The sequence below is a fragment of the Hirundo rustica genome, chromosome 2 (assembly GCF_015227805.2).
Source record: "Hirundo rustica isolate bHirRus1 chromosome 2, bHirRus1.pri.v3, whole genome shotgun sequence".
Taxonomy (NCBI): domain Eukaryota; kingdom Metazoa; phylum Chordata; class Aves; order Passeriformes; family Hirundinidae; genus Hirundo; species Hirundo rustica.
In genome coordinates this window covers 14050018-14069854 of record NC_053451.1, presented here as the reverse complement: position 1 = coordinate 14069854, position 19837 = coordinate 14050018, and the positions used below count along the sequence as shown (strand labels likewise).

The 19837-nt window shown below is 39.0% G+C and overlaps 1 protein-coding gene across 9 annotated transcripts in view; it reads right to left on the bottom strand.

Annotated features, from left to right (window-relative positions):
- Positions 1-9231: 9231 nt before the first annotated feature.
- Positions 9232-19837, bottom strand: part of ROBO2 (roundabout guidance receptor 2) — an 865503-nt gene continuing 854897 nt past the window's right edge. For 5 of the 9 annotated variants that reach the window (XM_040055477.2, XM_058419278.1, XM_040055479.2 and 2 more), the window contains 3 exons: positions 17655-17918; positions 13073-13273; positions 9232-12085 (listed from right to left, as the gene is read on the bottom strand). In XM_040055477.2, the coding sequence (XP_039911411.2) occupies positions 12084-12085; positions 13073-13273; positions 17655-17918 (467 nt within the window). In that variant the 3' untranslated portion in view covers positions 9232-12083. The remainder of the gene's footprint in view (positions 12086-13072; positions 13274-17654; positions 17919-19837) is intronic. The other 4 variants (XM_058419279.1, XM_040055488.2, XM_040055490.2 and 1 more) reach the window with 2 other exon arrangements.

Below are 19837 nucleotides of genomic sequence, written 5' to 3'. Positions count from 1 at the left end.
CTCAGCTGTAACTGGCCTGCCATTTTTCTCGTATCAGTGCTGACAGATGAGCCTGATTATCACCCGAGATCCACCTTGCTCCCGCTCGTTTGGACAACAGAGATATCAACTGCACTGAAAGAAAATTCCAGGAAAAGTAATTGAAGTGAAAATAAAAATTTCAATGTATTTTCCTGGAAATTTGCCTACAAAGCATATTGTTTACATATCCCCCTCCATACAGAAGTTTGAAAGCATATCCCAGGATGCCTGCTGCTACTGTTTGAGCCCGTGCCCTGGCCAGGTTTCTCACAAAGCTCCTGGATGCTCTAGGCCAAGATCAATTTGTCAATGCCAGGTTGTATGATGATTTATGACTACAGCTGAGTGAGGATGCTGGCCATGTTCTGTCTCTCCCTAACTAGCTGTGTTGAACTCAAGCCATCCCAAATCCCATACGGGCTGTGTGGATGCACGCTCAGAGAGGCTGAAGCTGTTTATTGAATTTCTTGGTGCAAATTTTGTACTTAAAGGACAATTTTGGAAGAGAAAATGTGAAGCTGTTCATAGCTGCGTTGCACTTGGTAAACACGACATATCACAAAGGGAGACAGTTTGGTCTAGGAGATGTGAAAAAGCTTCTCAAAGTCAGAATTTTATTTTGCCAGGATTTTTCACATCACACAAGTTACCTAAGGAAGGGACATCTGAACATATACCAGGTACGCCTGTAAAAGTGGAAACAGGTATCTTAACAGGTACATAGGTGCAACCAATCTGTAAATTAGTCTGCTGTGGTTGAACATTAGGCTCTGATTTTCCTTAAGCAAACAGCAAAGAAGTAGAGGGGGATCAATGAACAAAATCATATCTTAAAAAAAAGGAAAACTGAGGATAAGAAAATTAAGAATACTGAAGCCAGAATACATTAAAATGCTACAGTCCAGATGGTAGGAAATAATAAATTTAATAACAGTGGTGTGAAAAATGAATTACGTGAGTAAGGAAGGTCCAGGTGGTTTGTATGAGCAGGATGAGATAGACATTGCACTCTGAGCAAACCCCACTTATTATTTGGGATTGTTGTAGGTAGGACGCTGCTAAAAGTGTAGGAAAGGATAAGGATCAGACCCTGTCTAGCAGTGAATTAATGCCTGGATCAAATTATTTCTCTGAAGGAAAACTTTATTTGTTTTTCTGAATAAGAAATTCCTTTCTGAAGAGATGTGAAAATTGACAAAAGTTCAAGTTCTATAAAGAGAACTAGGAGATAAAACTTCTTTTAGCAGCACTGGCTAATTGTTATTGGTTTTGGCTTCTTTTTTCAGTGCAGCCATCCAGGAGTGCTTTATCAGTAGGATTGTGCTGATAATTGGCTACACCTCAAGTAAGATCAACCTGAGTCTATTGCAGGGAAGTAGAAGACAAAAAAAGAGAGGAACAGAGGACAAAATGTTATTAACATTTCCTCAATATCACAGAATCCACTAGCAGGTCAAAGTTGTAACAATTTCATTTCAGAATAAAAAATCAATGCTGAAGAAGGATGAAAAAACATCAGGACTGCTTCAGGTGTTATGATACCATTATAGCACAATAACCTTATTATTCACTGCAGTTGTTCTTTGCATGTCTTGAGCACCTGTGACAAGTGTTCTTGAATGTGTACACAGACAAAACCTCAAATTAAATCTGACAAACACAGAAAGGGTCTTGGGCTAACTTGTCCTTCCTTTGCAGTTGTTCATTATGGAATTGTTCATTACTTACTCTTTTTTGTGCCCAACATGACTCTCATTCCTTGGAGATTGTATTTATTAAGAGCTGATAGTTACAAGTGCTGATATTTGTCAGGTTTTATATACCTGGAAATTAAAATAAAAGGAATCTGACAAAGACATTGTAAATAATGTGAGAGAACCTCCCTAAACCTCTACACTGTATAAATGCAGAGGAAAATTTAGCTGTTTATTTTCAGAGGCTCTTTGTGGTATTTAATTCTCATTGTATGAGTGCTACTAGATATGCAAGCGCTTAACTATAGATATAATGTCAAAGTCGTCCACATTACAAGGTTTCAGATGCTCCATAATGAAGGCTTCATCAGAGAGTGAAAATTATTGGCTCGTCTGTTGATGACTTCTACAAAAATTGTAAAAGTAGAAAGTTTGCCAGCTGGATTCATCTTCCTGTGCACAGTCATTTATGAAGCTTTGATATTTTAACCATTGGCAACAATGCTATAGTTGAAAAAACTCCAAGAATATCTGTTCGATGACAAACAATGGTCTGCTAAATAGAGACACTAGCTGTCCTGACAGCTCCAGCTTCAGCTATATGGCATGAAATGTGCCAGCAAAAGCAGAGAAGACATTCTGTAGCATCATAAAACTGCTTCCAAAAATGAGCACCCTGCAGCTATTAGAAACTGCGTGAGAACCACCAAATGTCAGCCTCATGCTCAACAACATTCTGTTTAATAAACGGATTTAAGGAAGTGAGCACCATAAGATGCTTCAAAACACCCTTCAGACTACAATGAAAATATTGAGTAGTAGAGGGGGAAAAAAAAATAATCTATTTTCCATTAAAAAAAAAAAAGGGGGGGGGGATGGGGAGAATTTTGTGTCTCTTTTTTGTTCCCTGGGACCAATTAAGAGCATTCTGTCATTATTAATGTCAGCACTAGGAACAGTTTACAAACGATAATCAATTCACTGACACATCCTAATATTGATAGTCAGAGGCCTGTACTGAGAACAGACCCACATTTTTTTGGTTTTTAACAAAAGGGGTTTTTTTCTGAAATTTTCTTTTCTGAAGATGCATTTGAATTCATCCAAATCTAAAGAAAGAGAGTGGGCTGTGGGCAAAAGGAGAGTTCCTGTGTACTAGGTCCATAATGTGCTACAGAACTTTCTAGGAAAATAAAGAAGGATTATTTTTTGGCCTGAAAACTGCTGTTGAAATACTGCATGTCCTTTTATTCTCCTCTCTCTTTCCTTTTCTTCTCCCTGCCCTCCACTCCCATGGCTGCTCCAGCCCTGAGTGTCACCTGTGAAGTGCCAGGGCAGGCACAAAGACATTGCTGTCAAAACAAACATTTCCTGGCTTATGACATATATTCACTAAAGGGCGCTGAGTTTACCTGGATTTTTTTAAATTTTTTTTTTTTTTTTTCCTCCAAGAGTGCTGCTACTGCAATAAAGGCATATGAGGTTCATTTGTCCCGCAGAATTCCATATATTGGTCCAAGATGAGTTTCTGATCAGAGCAACTCAGTTTCAAAGTAAAGTTCCTCCACCCGGAAAACTCTACCAGAAATATTACCAAACGCTGTGATCCAATTAATTAAGCAAAAAGTAGTTGTACAAGTGCTGAAAGCTTTTACTCTCAGCTAGAGTACAAGGGTACTTACTAGATCTCAGTGGTCTAGTATTTCTACTGTTAAGCTTCCAATTAACTAATTGACATCCTTTTCTATGAAAATCATGCCTCCTAAATCCCTCCATGAAATCAGAAGTGTAACATATCAGCAATCAAAAGCTGAAATTCATATCTGTTCTCTTTTATGGGTCTGGAGGAGACTGCAAAGTACATGAAAATATAACAAGGGTTATACTTTGAATATTCTTAGTGATAAGTGTTTGTGAAAACACTTGGGGTTTTGGTAACCCTCAAAAGATCTGAGAGAACATACGAACAGAAGGGAATTCAAAGGTCTATGTTTGGGAACAGGTTTTTAATGTACCCAAACATTCATGTAGAGAGAATCAGAGCACCTTTGAATGTCCCAGGTCTGCAAAGTGCAGAGAGTAGAAAGGCAGTCCTTTGATGGGCAAAAATCTGCTCATGCGTGACAGAAACGAACCCTCCATCTCGATTAAAGGAAAGACTAACATTTTTCCACAGATTTCACCAGACCCGTGATCTGCTTGCAGGTCACCACTGTTCAGAGTGACTTACTGTTCCGGCTGTTTTAAGGTGCATTTCTGTGCTCATGCTGTCGCAGAGAATCACATGTGGCACAGCAGACACGAGCTGCGACACAGAAATCTTTCTGCAGCTGTGATCATTCCTCTGGATTTCTCAGGCTCTGAATACAGGGCTGAGCCACTCAAATCAGGACCCATCCATCAGTGTCTCTCCCTTAGTTACAAATGCTCTCGAGGCACCCGGTGACCTAGTTTAAACTTAAACCTCATATTCCACCGAGATCTAATATGAAGTGAACTTTTATACAACCCTGAGCGTGACGTGGCTAAGACAGCTTCCTGGGCAAAGAAGGACAAAAATAGAAAAGCCTCATTATATGTCTAACAACAAGGGGGAAAATATGCAGGTGAAGTTTATGCCTGGTGGGAAAAGAGAAGGGGGTGGGTAGACTGAAGGTAGTTTGAAGTCTGTGACACCAGAACAAATACAAAATATTTATTTATCAGTGTCTGCAATTCATTGGGAGGTTTGAGGGACAGGAAAGGAATGGCAAAGGTTTACTTTAAATACAAACTGGATTGGGTGACTGTCATTTTAAAATTGGGAGCAGGGGAGACAGGTCTGCAGTAGCTTGAGAAAGTGTTTCAGGCAATTGGTGATTAATTGTACTCTGCTATGCCACATCTCTTTCTATTAAACCTTAGATGGCCAAATCTGTTTCCTAATTGTTTTTGTGTTTCTCAAGTCTCCTTTCGTCTTGCATAGGAGTAGGCAATTTCTGTGCCATCAATATCTCATTAAGGTGCCTTGGATCTGAAATGCCTTGTTTTGTTTTTAATTTTGTTTTCCAGGCTTTTTGCTACATTTTATGACATGGCATTTTTTGTTTGCTCGTTGCGGTCCATTTATTCTCTGGCATCCCCTTTCCCCAGGTTACAGCTTTATTTGTTTCTCTGCCTGTTGGCACTCGAGGTGTATGTAAATTATTGTTGCATGCTTCAACATCACCACCTATTGCTCTTCATTTCGTCTGATGACAGTCCCATCTGAATGCTGGTGCCTGCTCAGGTTGTACATGTGTAGAAAATAACTTCAACTCATTTTTATTTTTCCTTATTTTTCTTTTCACCCTCTTTCCTGTTGCTGTTTGCCTCAGACTTGTATTCATGAGGTGAGGAATAGAGCTGCACGCTTTCTGCCTAGGGCAAAATCCTGCTGCCACTTGTGCAAATAGCAGCTTAGAGGAAAAAGGAAGGGCATTCACACAAATAGCTAATCAAAGGGTTTTTAATGATACTCATTAGGAAAAAAATTCATTAACAAGCCAGCACAGAACATTCCCTGAAGGGAGAGTGATGTTACTGGTCACATCAAAGTCCCCACCTGACTAACACCTTTATTGCTGTTCATAGTAAGGCCAAGTTAGCAGCAAAATCAGTCGCATTCAGTTCCTGCCAAGCAAAAAGTCATCAAAGCATGGTCATGGAAACTGGATCAATTCTGGTTTACTAATAAAAATGGCTTTTCACAGCGATGTATAGTTTAGCACCCACCACTGATGCTTTTGAATCCATACAATTTTGCATTTCCTACCCTTCATTCTTTCCCCTGCTCTTTCTCTCTTCTATTTGGGTACCTCTGACCATGTCCACAGTGTTGCCCCTGGCAGTGGCGTAGTCCTGCAGCAGCACGAACCTCAGCTGGGTGGAGGCCAGTGCCCCTTTTCCAACAGAAGGATGCAGAAGGAAACCTCATGGCAAGGTTCAGCAGGGAGCCACTGACCTGTGGGCACTTCCTTCACCCAGACAAAGCACCAGTGCAGGCCTGCCAGAGCTTCCCCCACTGCCCAGGATAGATAGATGCAACCTCTGAGCATCAGGGCTATTTCCAACCAGCAGGCATAAAAATGCCTTTATTTTATGCTCACACCATTACTTACCTATAAAAGGGACTCTATTTTTCTGCCAACTCATTCCTAGAGATTAGTATCGGTATCTTGGGATGCTCATTTGCTCTGTAAAAATTAGGCTTTTAAATAGACTGGAGCAGAAATCTCACTTTTATTGTGCTGCCCTGATGCAGTGGAGCTCAGTTATTAGAACAAATTGTAGCAAGCAGCTTCCTGGTTGTTATACCCACATAATTACTACGGGCTGCTACAGGAAACCCTGCTTCACTCCGATGCTTAGAGGCAAGATCTCCATTTTGCAAGGACAGAGCAACTTCTATTATGCATTTTACTGCCAAAGGAGGTCAATTAACTTTAATTGGTTCTAATTAGCACTTGCTCAAGCTGTTATATTCTTTACCTGCATCCGAGTGGCTCTCCAAGTGCTGCACAATGGATTCCTGCTTTTGAACACAAAGGAGAAATACTAATGGCATCCTTGAAGGCAAAAGATGCACTGATCAGCATAAATGGGGAACAAATATCAGCACAAATAGTAGCAGGCCTTTTTAGAAAAAGAAAACCCGCAAATATTTTGTGCCCATCTGGCTTTGATCAATTGAACTGAATGCAACTGTGCACCTTGTTGCTTAAAGTTAGAACAATGTAAGTACACAAATGTCATTATTCTCTACCATAACTTCTTTACAGATGAAAGATAAGTACTGGAAAATGCAGGGGCTGGGGAGGGGGGGTGCAGGGACAATGTTACAGCTCTGAAAAAACCAAACTGATCATTTCAATGGTATCAAAAACAAAATACCAAGGAAAAAAACAAAACAAAACAAAACAAACAAAACAAAAAACCCCCAAAACCCACAACCATCTGGAACGCTGTTTTCTAGGACTTTTGAGCATTGTTTTAAAAGTTTTGTGTTAAAGTGAAAGTTTTAAATTTTGGTGGTTTTTTGGGTTTTGTTTGATTTTTTTTTTTCTCCCCATTCTGCTAAAGCAAGAGGAACAACCTCACTTGCCTGGATGTCAGCATAAGCCACCTGAATCCTCAGGATGTGGTGAGAATTCAGCTGTGAACTCAGGGCTGCTTACAGCAGACTGAATAAGGAGCCACATACAAGAAGAGATGCTGCAATGCTGAGCTCTGCTCTAGGAACTTGTTTTCTGCTCGGGTCTTCCTGGATGTAGCTACATAGTTAAATAAAGTCAGGCTAAAGAGGAATCTAGTCCTCACATCTGCTGTAGAACTCACGGCTACTTCTCCCCAAATAATCAGTCCACTGTGCGTGTAGGCATGGCCCTACATCTCCTGTGGGTCCCATGAGATATCTGTGAGTTGTATCTATTAATCTGGGTGAAGGAGTGTGGGCAGGAAAGAGCTCAGTCCTGAAGAGAAGCAGGGAACAAGCTAGACACGGCAGAGCAGGTGTTTAGAGCCACTGCTCCCCTGTGTCCCCGGTCCCCCTGAATTAATAAAGCATTTATCCATGTATCCACCCACTCAGTGCATGCAGAGCACTTCCATGGCCCTCCCTGCTCTTGCAGCCCCCGTGCCAGACACCCCAGCTCCAGGGAGCAGCATCAGCACCGAGTGCACAGACCACAGCAGGAGAGCACTCAGAGAGAACTGGGGAAGGCAGTCCCAAAATGTGAGACATGCCTGACTGAGTGAGCTCAGTGCAAACCACCGTGGCGCCACCGGCACTGAAGACCTTCCCTGCCCTGAAAATTCCATGCTCAGAGGAGTGACCTTCCTCGACATGCTGACCTGCCTAGGATCCACTAAAACCCACTGACCCAGCCTAAAGCTTCTCTGCTGGAGACTTCCAGGGGTCTGAGCCGCCAGAGCTGGGGCCTCGCTCAAGCCCGAGCAATCTCCACTCTCACCAGCTTGGATTACCCACACATTTAGGACAAAGCATCAGATTTAGTGTCCTGAGGATCTAGGCCTCCTATGGACTTTGGGTAATTTGTTTAGGTATGGAAACGAAAAGCAATGAGGTTTAAACATATTATTTACTGTTCAAAATTGCATGTGAAACTGTGGCGGACTTGGCCGTTTCTAAACCAGTATGCGTTCCTTATTTCAGTGTTACTTTTTCCTTTTTTCCTGCTATTTGAATGTGCCTCCTAAATAAATTGTCCGCTGCACACATGGCTTTCAAAAACAACTTATTTTTTAGCTAATGTGTTCCAGATAGATGGAACACAAAACATATGTTAAAAAAATAAAAATGAAATTAAAAAATCCTCCCTTAGCAAACAAGTACCCCCCAATCTTTACAAAAGAAGGTAATTTTTTTTCTTTCTAGTTCCCCTGCTAAAACTCCACAAAGCCAATAACCATTTAAAAAAACCCCAAACTGCATAAATTGTAGACAAGCCAAAGGAGCTGCCTGTAATTTTTTTTTTTTTTTTAATGAAAGTTTCTGCCAAAATCTCCCCCAACCCTATTCCCTTTCTTCTTTCAGCTGTGAGGACTCTTTCTCAGCCTCAGCATACACCTCTTCTTGTGGCTGGCAATGCATGGGCTGAGGCAAGCATAAACCAGCATACAATTATTTCAAACAGTCATGTCTTCCTTTTGCACTGGTGTGTAGTTAAATTAATACAATGAAAAACATTCCATGCACCTTATCTTTAGTACTTTTCCCAAGGAATGGTGTTTCTGCTGCATTTCAGGTGACAACCAAAAAGTATTCTAAAGGTTTACTGACTTGGATATGTATTTGAGAAATAAAGAAAAAACAAAGAAACAAACAAACAACAAAAAAGAAGCATACAAAAAGGAAATGTCTGTTCCTTGCGTCACTAAATGGCTGCCCATACAGCAATACACCACTGAAGCACATGCAGCAATTCGTTATTTGGTTCTTCAGCCTTCCTGCATTTAAAATTGAGCATATATTTAGTGAAAAGTCGAGAAAAATTGACCTAGCACCTATCCATACATTTTGGGGTATTCTGTACTGGGTTGGCAGTAGCTCACCAGTACCAAACCCCAGGTCTGAGGGTTCAGACCCAGTTTGACACATCCACTGCTGTGTGGGCTTCAGGCAGAGCCAGCTGTGCCCCCGCAGTGCTGACCCCACACTGAGAGAACACAGCTACGAGCAGAATATTCCCTGGAATAGCTGTATCTGTGCAATTACAGTGGTACAACTGTTCCAGTAGAGACAGGACATTAAACAGAAACCCCTAGGACAGGCAGTGTCTACCACTAGCTCGTAGCTTAGTTCAAAAAACAGCGCATAAAATGTTCCTTGTCACCTGTAAGTGGACAGCGATGATTATAGCTCAGTCTATGTTATTATTGCCAGATTTTTCCCTGTTTGGGTTTTCACATATTGACTCCTTACTCAAGGTCTTTTAACATAGATTTGAAATGTGAATACGTTTTATTTTTTCCCCAGTAAATATACAATACACACTTCAACAGTACTATTAACCAACTTCTTATGCCAATTAAACTTTGCTGCACTAACAATACCAATGAAACACATTAAGAGGTCATACTTTTTCGTGAACAAACTGTAGCCAATAAACAGGTTTTTTTTAAAAAAAACAAATTAAAAAAACAATTCTAAGTGCTGCCACAACATCCCTTTTCTTTAAACACATTATTCACAATAAATGTTTTCATTTTTTTAAAAAAAGAAGAATACTTCTTTTAAAATAGTAAATTAAATGGCATTTTAAAAAATATGTACTGTGGTTCATTGGAAGTACACTGTATAGAAAAGAGAGAGAGAAAAAAAAGAAGAGACATCACCTGTAAGATAATGGAGACACTTTGCCATACACAACAACACCTTATGTAATATTGTAAGCAAATCATTAATGAACAAAAATGTACAGAAGCAGATGGACAAGTTAGTGAATATCATGGTACTGAACAGCTTTAATACTGACACACATTTACTTTCCAGTGGAAGAGATAAAACACATATTTGAAAGTAATTGGAATGGCTTTATCAACCTCTAATGATACTGAATTTTTAATAGAACAGAGTGAGTAAGGTGTTCCACCAAAGCTCAGCACAAGCTTCTGAATTAAATGGGGGAAAAAACAACTATCGGTGACTGAGTTAAACATTTTCCAGAGAATTAAATTTGAACTGTACGCTGAATAGTCTTCATATGGTAATACCAAAATAAAAACCATGCATATGTAATTATGCTGCATTCTTTATCTTACTTGAACATTTTTTGCACATTTTAAAGTTATGTTTTTAACTGTAGTGTTTTAACGAGCAGAAAAAAGGCATATACTCATTGGTCACATATGTAAATAAATTAATATTTTTTTATCAACTTTTTTTTTTGTTTGTAACTTGCTAAATAACACGTCTTGACCGTAAGAGAGTTAACTAGCATTTTTCAATATTCAATAGTGCTGAGTAATAGTTGATGTCTGTAGTGTTTTATCTTATCATGGAACAAGTTAATGAAATGAAAAGCAACACATATCTAGCATCGTAATTTACTTTTTTAAAATTCTGCCATGACAAAAAGTGTTCTTAATACTGGTGAGCTCCAAGGCAAACTATAAAACAACATAGACTGGTTATATGAAAAGGGTATTCAATGAAAACTTGTGTTCATGGTCAAATAACTAACAGAAATAAGCTGTAAGATGCAATATTTAAATTAAGCATCAAAGTAATGGGTGGGTTAGCCACACAAAATATTCTAAGAAAAGCTTGAGAATTTACTCTTTGAGATTGGAGAGGTAAAGAAGACTTGGACAAAGTCATGAAAATTAATGAAGAGACAAGATGCTGTCACTAATGTCCACTTACAGAGTCTGGTTTATTCAAAAAGTGTATAAACATGCGTTATTTCCTCATAATAGTAGAGTTTGAAGACACTCACTAAAACACAGGTCAAAGATTTCCTCTGCTTTTATCCAACTTTTTGGATGTATCGTATTGCCAGAAATATACTTAATGCAAGCCAAAAATAATTTGACCATTGCTTTCCTTCCAAACACTAAACATTTTACTACAAATTTAAATTTAGTGGATCCAATTTCAGCTCTTGCAGACTTCAGGCATGGAACAGAAAGAGTCGTGTAGACTGCATCAGAACAATTAATGTCATGAATTTCAGTGGTGCAGCTTTATCCTCTATCGTACTGTACATGAATTGGAAAGATGAAATAATATACGCCGATATTTCAATTTTCTGGAAGCAGCCTGAATATGTCTTAATAACAAATTGCATTCTTATTGTCTTACTAGGTACTCCTTGTGTTTATATGATTTGTTTCTCCTGGAAAATCTCTGTCCTATGTTTTGGGCTGGAGAAATTAACAGTAATAATTCTTTTAAAACTGCAAAATAAAAACAGCTTTAGTGAAACACCTTAAGTTATTTTGTTTGTAGCAAGGTCTGTTTTTCTTCCCCTTTGCTCAGTGGCATGGGATGGCTAAAAGCAGATACTAAGGGTATCATTCTAGTGAAAGGGTCTAGGCCATCTCATGCTACCTTAGGTTTTCATTTTCACTCTTTAATCTCACACTTCCATTTTCTGACCCCTTCTTAAATAGGAAGAGCAACTATGTTGCTTGCTTTTAAAAGGTTTAAATTGCTTGCTTTTAAAAGGTTTAAATCTGTCTCTAATGTCTTCACTGACATCAGTTTTGCCTGTCACTTTCTCATTTCCACACTCCAATGGAAAACCACCTAACATACTCCTTTACATACAGCGTTAACCAAAGTAGCTTACAGGACGTAAACCTACTTCACACATTCAGTCTCCTTTTTCTTCATGTCATGAGGAGTAGAGTTTTGTGCTTATCACCAAATAAAATTGCAGTGCAAACTTTAAACATAAAAGTTACACAATTAAAAGTTAATATATGGCACCACAGCCTATTAATTCACATATAGTACAACAGACCAGTAAAAACAGACATGAATATGAACATAGCTAAAAGGAAGGTGATCTTGCATAGCAATGCAACAAAAAAAATTATATACAGAAGGAAATCCTTTTAATCCTGGAGGGTGATTTTTTTTTCCTTTCTTTTTTTTATATACTCCTGACAAGGAATAGTTTAAGGTGGATGGTGTATTAAAGAGAAGAACACAAGTAAAGTATCTGTGGGATATGTGTGGCTGTGTGTCTTTACATTGCATTTACAGTTCTTTTAATAGTACATAAATAAAGAAAATGTTCATTGCACTGTTTAGTGTCATCACTTCCATGAGTTGAGACCTGATGGTCCATCAGAGCAGCTTGCAATGTGTCTTCTCAACTACTCTATAGAGAGAAACAAAAGAGAGAGAAAGAGGTTGTAACAAACCACACAAAATAAAGCCTATGGCAATATTACTGCAGCACAGGATGAATATTCAATAGGTTGTGAGAACAGGGTTAATTGCTTCTAAGATGAAAAGCCAGGGATGCTAAAATTTAGCACTTACCAACACCATATCTGAGACTGCACATTTCAGAGCTGGGGGGTCACCATTAGCTCTCAAAGAGCTACGGGGCAGTAACTGCCAGGAGGTGCTGAGGGTTTGACTGCAGCAGGAGGATGCAGACACGCCAACAGCTCCACTGCTTTTATTACCATTAATAAGGTTATTAAACACACCAGTATGCCTGAGAATGCTGGGGTTTTGATGTATTTTTTTCAAACAACAGAGTCAAGCCTTTGGGTAGCTGGTACTGCCAGCACAAACATAGCATCAACATGGTTTTATACAAAGATTAACAGATATTGAGTGATAATAGAAAACAAATTTGGAAAACAATTTCCCTGTCCTGGAATGCTGGGAAAACAGTGGAGATATAAAATTGAAAAACTGGGCTACACAATCAAGAGAAGAGGACCTCCATCTAAGAGAATACTTCTCATCAAAGCAACAGGAAATCAAGGAGAAGGCCGAGGAAATCTGGCATTGGCATTTCCAAGACAAGCACGTTGCACTTTGCCAAAAAAAATTTCTAAGTTTCCAGAATTCCTTCTCAATTTTCCCCATGCTTCACTAGCATTGCACACTGAGAGATGTACCATGTAGATAACTTTGGCATGGCCTGTACAGATTTGAACTGGTCCAAAGCAAGGAACAGAAGGCCGACATTTGTTTGCCGCCACATGCAATACCCCTCAGAAGGCAAGAAGGTCTGGATAAAGCTTAATCTGATTATCACACACAACTTCCTACTCCCTTCACAACAGATTTATAATTTTTTTTCTTTTATCTATTTGAGAGTTTTAACTGGAGCTGGAGGTAAACTTACATAATTCACCAGTAAACTGTCCTTGACTGTTTGATCCCACATAGCCTATATCGAGAAGGTCACTGGCATTGCGTTGGTGACCTCCTCGCAAGACTTCACCTTTTCTAGGTCCAGTTGATCCTTTAGAAGAAGATGTTCCTGAAGAGCTGTGGCCACCAGGGGATGGGAAGTTGGGTTTACTATATGGTACGAGTGCCTCTTCTAGAAAAGCAAAACAAAGCAAAATAAATACCGATAAGGCCCTAGAAGTAGGAATAAGTAAGATATTAATTGTGCACATCATATTCATTGATCTCTTTCTTTTGTCTTGCTTTGGAGCATAACAATTTTACCTGAGAAAATACACAACCAAGAGTTGTATCCCAAGGACAGAGAAGCCAGTATGAATTTAAATCTTGCTTCCTCATGAACTGCTAAGTCAGTTTGTATAAATTATAAAAAGTCTAGATTCATTATGAATAAGAGATCATGAATCATAGATACTTTAATAAAAATAGGTGAACACACAATTTCCAAAACAATGAAGCTATGATTAGATATTTGCTTCAAGCCTATATAAATGTGGGTTTTTTTTCTTTAGCTTAAATTATGGCAACACTACCTCAATCAGTCTAGCTAAAGAACTGCAATACCAGCTAATTTAATTAGCAACTCAATAATTTCTAACAATGCAAAGTACACTGACTTTTTTTTTAAATTGGTGTTGAATTACATTGGAAAATATTATATTACACATTGCAGTTGTAATATTTCGGGTGGATAAATAAACCTGCAGCTTGTTTCATGTTCCATTATGAACAAAAGGCTTACTTTTGCTCACTTGGATTCTTTTTCTATGAAGATCAGCAATAATGAACTGCTTTCAAGAGCAGGATTAATGGCAAAAAGGCATAAGACTGTATGTCTTCTTATAGCATGAAGTAAAACAAGACATCACTTCTGTTTAAGAGTTTCCTGGAGATATTGTTGTAATAATCCAAATCTAAGAAGTATAAGAGCAGCACTGATTTAACACTGAAATAGAAGAACCATTTTATTTCTTTGCCATGTATGATCCACTTTTGCCATCTCAGAAGCTGAAGAAAGAGATCTTGCTAAATATAGTTTGATTCAAGAAAGAATATGAGTATATATGCCTAACCTCAAACCCAGCCTTGTCCCTTATGAAATCAGTGGGATGTCTACCGCTTGAATCTTGCCTTTTTTCAAAGTGAATTTTGGCCAAAAGGTTTTTCATTATTTTGGTTTTCCAATTGTCTTCACTCTTAAGCAGCTTCTGGAGGAGAAATGGACTTTCTTTGACAGAGGGCAGGAACACAAAAGGAAAAGTAGGTGGGGATGGTTGGAAAGAAAGAGGAGATAAAACCACTTTTATTCACAAGCTTGAAGCCTTTGCAAAGACTACAGCAGAGGCATAATTAACTTAAAGAAGTGCTAAAGGAGAAAAAAATTGTGGAAGAAACTCAGGATTTCATTATTTGCCGCAAGAGAGTAGGATGTGGGGATTCCCCACATGAGCTGCTGTTGAACCCAGCCTGTTTTTAAGGTAAATCTGTTGCAGAAGAGGGCAGGCAGCTGACTTCTTTCCCTGCCAAAGTACCTCCTTCTGCTCCTGCCCAAGGGACTGGAATATTTGTGCTGCAGGACGTAAGGGCATTATCAGTGTTTTGTGCTATGACTGTGTGCTGCCCTTGCTGAAATAAAAGGAAATGCTTGAAAAACACTGTAAAATGGCTTTCAACAGCCACAGTCTCTCCTAAATCATGTTACTTGTTTTTTTATTCATCAAGACCTAACAATAGTCAGGTGCAAACCTGGTTTCCAAAGGCTGGCTAAAATATGAAACAGTTTGCATTAAGGCAGCAATAAAGCAAGAGACATAAATCAGTTTAGCAGAAATCTGAGTACATTTTTAAAGGATGAAAACAAAAGTCACTAGCATTGCAAAAGAGTTGGAAGATGACATATATAGTCAATTGATTTGTTCTTCTAGCTTGTGGACTCAGGATAAGGCCTCCTTCGGGTTCAATGAAATATTGAGGAAAAACGACCATGAATAAACATAAAGTGCATTATCATTATAGAGCATATGGTATGTTAAATTATCTGTTGTGTCCCCAGAAATAAACATAATCCATAAAATAAGGAATTCTGACATAAAATAAAGGCTGGGTTTCACACAACGTTCTAGCACACAAAAAGTAGTTTTCTCCAGTCCTGAGAATGGGCTCACATGTATTAAACTCTCCAAACAGTGCCCCATGTCCAGCCTACAAAGAATATGGGGACCCTTTGCTGGTGCTTTTCTCTTTGAAATACTGAGCCATTAATTTGAAGATACAGTTCTGGCCCCTGTGAAATCAGAATATGAGTGCGTAACAATGCTTCTATACCTCAGAAAATAACCAAAAGGCTTTTCCTGTTATCAGAACGATTGTAACTGGGTCTAGCACCACTTCTGTCAGATGAGCATGTCGTGTTTGATGTGCTTTAACTCCAGTTCTACAATGAAGCCACTTCCAGGAACTCAGTGATCTTGTTTGTACTGAAAGCAACCAGTGGAAACAGAGATCCCAAACTTAAGTATTTTTATTCTATTCAACTTCAAACTAAAGGTCTTGCTTTCAAAATTTCACTCACAGCTTGGTAACATCTGAATGAAACCCCCTAAGTTGCAAATTATCTATTTTCTGGAAGCTGATAGCTAATAGTAACTCTTTTTTGGAAATGTATTAAAAATTGGGACAGAGCAGATTTCCAAAGAACTATGCCAGTAATGAAGGAAAGGGGAAGAAGCACAATTAATATTAAAACACCCAAATTAAGTGATACAAACCAGCATCACGCACAAGAGTAGCCTTTTTAAAATCTACCAGAGACAAGAATGCAGAGCAAGAAAGCTGCAGTGCAAGAGGCTGGAATGAAAATGCAGAGAGAGAGATATGAAGCCCTGGCCTATCTTGTGCACAAACTTTATGAACTCCTCACACCAGGATAAACTCATAACATCTCCTAGAGGCATCCTTTTTTTATGCATAAAGGATACGCACTTGCTCTCGGCATCCTGAATTTGACAAGAACGGGATACCTGTAACCACTTCAGTGTAGGGCACTGGAAGTGTCAAGATCAAATTCTCTTTATTTATGGACAGATAAATGCATGCCCTGCGGGATTGGAATTTTACTACTGTATAAGCTCTGCATCACAGAATAAATGACAAATTCTATTTGTATACTTGTGAGGCAGAGGAAAAAGAAGGGATTTTTTTCTAAGCAGGTCAGAGAAGCATCCTTAATAATAATTTCCAAGAAAGTGAGAAGTGTAGGGTATATTTGGGCTATTTTCTATGTGTTTGTACATCTTCTAAATTGCAATTAATGTTGCCATTTCACCAGGCAGCATGAATTTCACACACTATTTTTAAACTGTGACTTTACATTGTGATTCCAGAACATGAACAGCCACTTACTTGTTTATGCAGCCAACATATTATGGGGTTTTAACAGTACCATTATTGTTATATTTTAAAATAAGAATTGTATTTAAAATATTTACTACAAATATTACAGGTAGCAGTATTTTCCCTAGGAGGACTTTCCTGTCCCCATGACAGATTTTTCTGCACACCACTATTTTTTTAGTATATCAGTGTTATTAGAGTATTAGATTAACAAGGAACTTTAAAAGTGAGTAAAATCAAGAAAAATATGGATGATAAGAGTAATTCTAGTAACGGTGGCAGCTACATACATAAGTGAAGAAACTCTACAAAAAAGTTCACACACAGTATAATTCTTCATTTAAATCTTGTTTGTCCTCTTATATCACTCTAATCAGGACTGGGATGAGGTGATTAATGGGTTAAAGAAAACAACCTAGGATGAAACAGCAGCTTTTACTTGAGGTCAGGCTGAGAGAGGCAAACTGTGAATACTGTAGAGATTCAGCCCAGCATCAACTCCTGTGCACATTTGTGCAGACCTGAAATCCATTTAGGTGCTAAAGTCAGCTTGGGGCAAGGTGCAGGACCTGTTTGAAGGGGAAAACATACACGGTCATCTTGCTGGGCTTAAGAGATGAATGCTACTTTGTCATATCCTCGAATAAAGAGAAGAGAGGGTTTTTAATACAGCTGAAAGGAGTGTCAGTAGCTCAGAAGGATCAGCCTTCTTGTAGACATGAAAAAAACTGCTGCCAACTTGGAACTTGGAAAAATATGGTCCTATATGTTTAATAAACACATCTAACAAAAGATACTCTAAAAATCTCTCTCCTTCCCTTCTGGTCTGAGACTGCTCCTATTTTCTCCATCACTACGCTTGAGAACATTATTAATTTCCAAAATATTGCAAAGAGTGCACTGAGTCAGGTGCTAACGATATTTCATTGTTGCAGGAGGGAAGATAGCTGGATCACAAGCTCTCCTTTCGCTTTGGCTTTCCTTATTTTCCAGCCTGGCCCTCTCCAGTGCTCTCCCAGAGAGGCGTGAGGTGATCCTAGAGCCCTGCCAGGCCCAGAACCCCTCAGCAGCGGGGTGCAGCAGCCGCCTGCCTCGCCTCGGCTGGTGCAGCGCACACACACCTGATCCGAAGGCTTGTTTGTGTTGGGCTTTCCTGAAATCCTCTTGGCGGTCTGTAGAGCTTATCCACTCCTGGGCTTGCCGCTGCCACTCTAGTGAAGTCCTAGCGGGCCGGTCCAGGGAGCTCTTTGTGTCATCTACGCTGGCTGCTGCGTGCTGCCTCTCCAGAGAGCTCCCCTTCCTCTCGGCAGAGCCTCCACGCTGGCCCGGCACTACGGGCTGCCTTAAACCCTGACCGGGGGGCGGGTCGGGTGGTGGTGGAAGATCTAAAAAACGTGAATAAGATTCAGGTGAACTGATTTTTTTTTTTTTTTTTTTTAATTTTTTTTTAATTGAAACAGAAGGTCTGGCTTCGACTCTGAAAAGGAAAGTGCCTTGCAAATGGTACGAGCCACTAAATCGGTTGATTTTAAAAGGAGGAAATTTCACGTTAATCAGAAAAGGGTTTTGACTTCCACTAGCTCTTTATTCTGCTTGCTGTGTTTCTACCTCTTTCTAACTTCCATAAAAATCCTGACTCTGAGCCCTGACTTACACTTCCAAGCATGGAATTTATTTTCTGTGGGGTGTATTCCAGCTGTTTTGTTCAGTAACTGCAAGGAACTAAGAAAGGTTGTGGAAAACTGACCACTACCAGTTGACAATTTCCCTCCACCGTACTGGGGCTTGCTTCATCCTGGTTTTGGGCTACACTTTCAGCTGGAGGTGTAAACTCAGAATCTAATATAGAACTTAATAAAAATTAAAATAAATGCCACAAATATTGGGAAAAATTAATTGTGAAACCTCCTGTCATTGAAAAAGCATCAGTACATCTCTGACCAATGTGTTTAAATGGAACCGCCAAACACTGGGTGAACATTTTAGACAACAAAACGAAGAGCTAGTCTTCAGAGACTAGAGGATGGCCACTCTTAGGTTTAGCAGCAAACAAAACCAATTAAAACACAATTTCGGCTAACAGAAAGACACTTGCCTGGTCTCTAACAAATTCTGTTCTTTTCAGGTTTGTGACTTGGACTACTATGATGCTTGTAGAATTGAAGGTCAACCTTCTAATCACATTCTTGGGGGCAAAAGTGAACTTTTTTTATTAGTCCACAACCCAAGGTAATGAAAGACTCAGGATAATTGCAATTCTAAATGCAACTTTTTAATGTAAACTATATGATAATTTACACAATAGTCCAGATTATTAAAAAAAAAAAAAAAAAAATCAGAAAATGGAAACACCTTTAGTATCATAATGAAAATCTTTCTATATCATATACACATTTTATACAAGGAACACTTTTTGATTATTCTGTTTTGAGGCAATAGATAGCCCAAATAAATCTCTGCAGCCACACCAACCTCACAAAAACCATGTTAGCTTACAGCAGATTTGGGTCTGACCTGTTTTCTCATACTTTCTATCTTACTGTGTTGTGAAGGTTTATCGAGGAATTGAACTTGGCTCAGAAACAGGAATGGAAAAGTAAACCTCTGTTTTGCCTGCAGGGAAGTCTGATGATTATAACTCTAGTGCAACTGAAATTCATTTTATAAATTGGTCAGGAGGCTCATGGAGGGAGTTTATTTCAAAGTCTCTAATCCAGCTTTATATAATGCTTTATATAATGCTACACAGAATTTTTTTCATGTCCTTTCTGTTAGAGGTGATACTTATACCTCATATATGGAGCAAAAATGTTTCTGAAGTTGCTGAGATTTTGTTCCAGTCAACACTGTCTCTTACAGACAAATGAGGATGTGCAGGTTATTTGTGTTTGCAAGAGAAAAAAGTTGTATCCAGTGATGTTCCTGCCCCTTTGCTCACAGCTGAAGTGCTGTGCCCAGATTAAGATAAGCACCCTCTGGCAAGAGCAGCCTTTTAATAATCTGTCAGTGAGCTTGGTGCATGTTTTATGTTCAGCACTAATTTATCTGAGAAATTTTTCGTTGTGAATATAGATGCGACCTTTCATGACAATGACTGTACTTGAGTTACTGTAGGTGGAAGCAGGAGGGTATGGGAGCTTGCCAATGTTAAAATTGCTTTATAGTGCTGGCTTCCAAAATGGCATTTCTTATAATTGATTTTACTGCGATCATAACCAGTTAATGTACAGAACCACAACACTGGCATCTGCTTATGCAATCTGAAATAGAGATTACTGAAGCTGTGATTTATAAGCACTTTGTG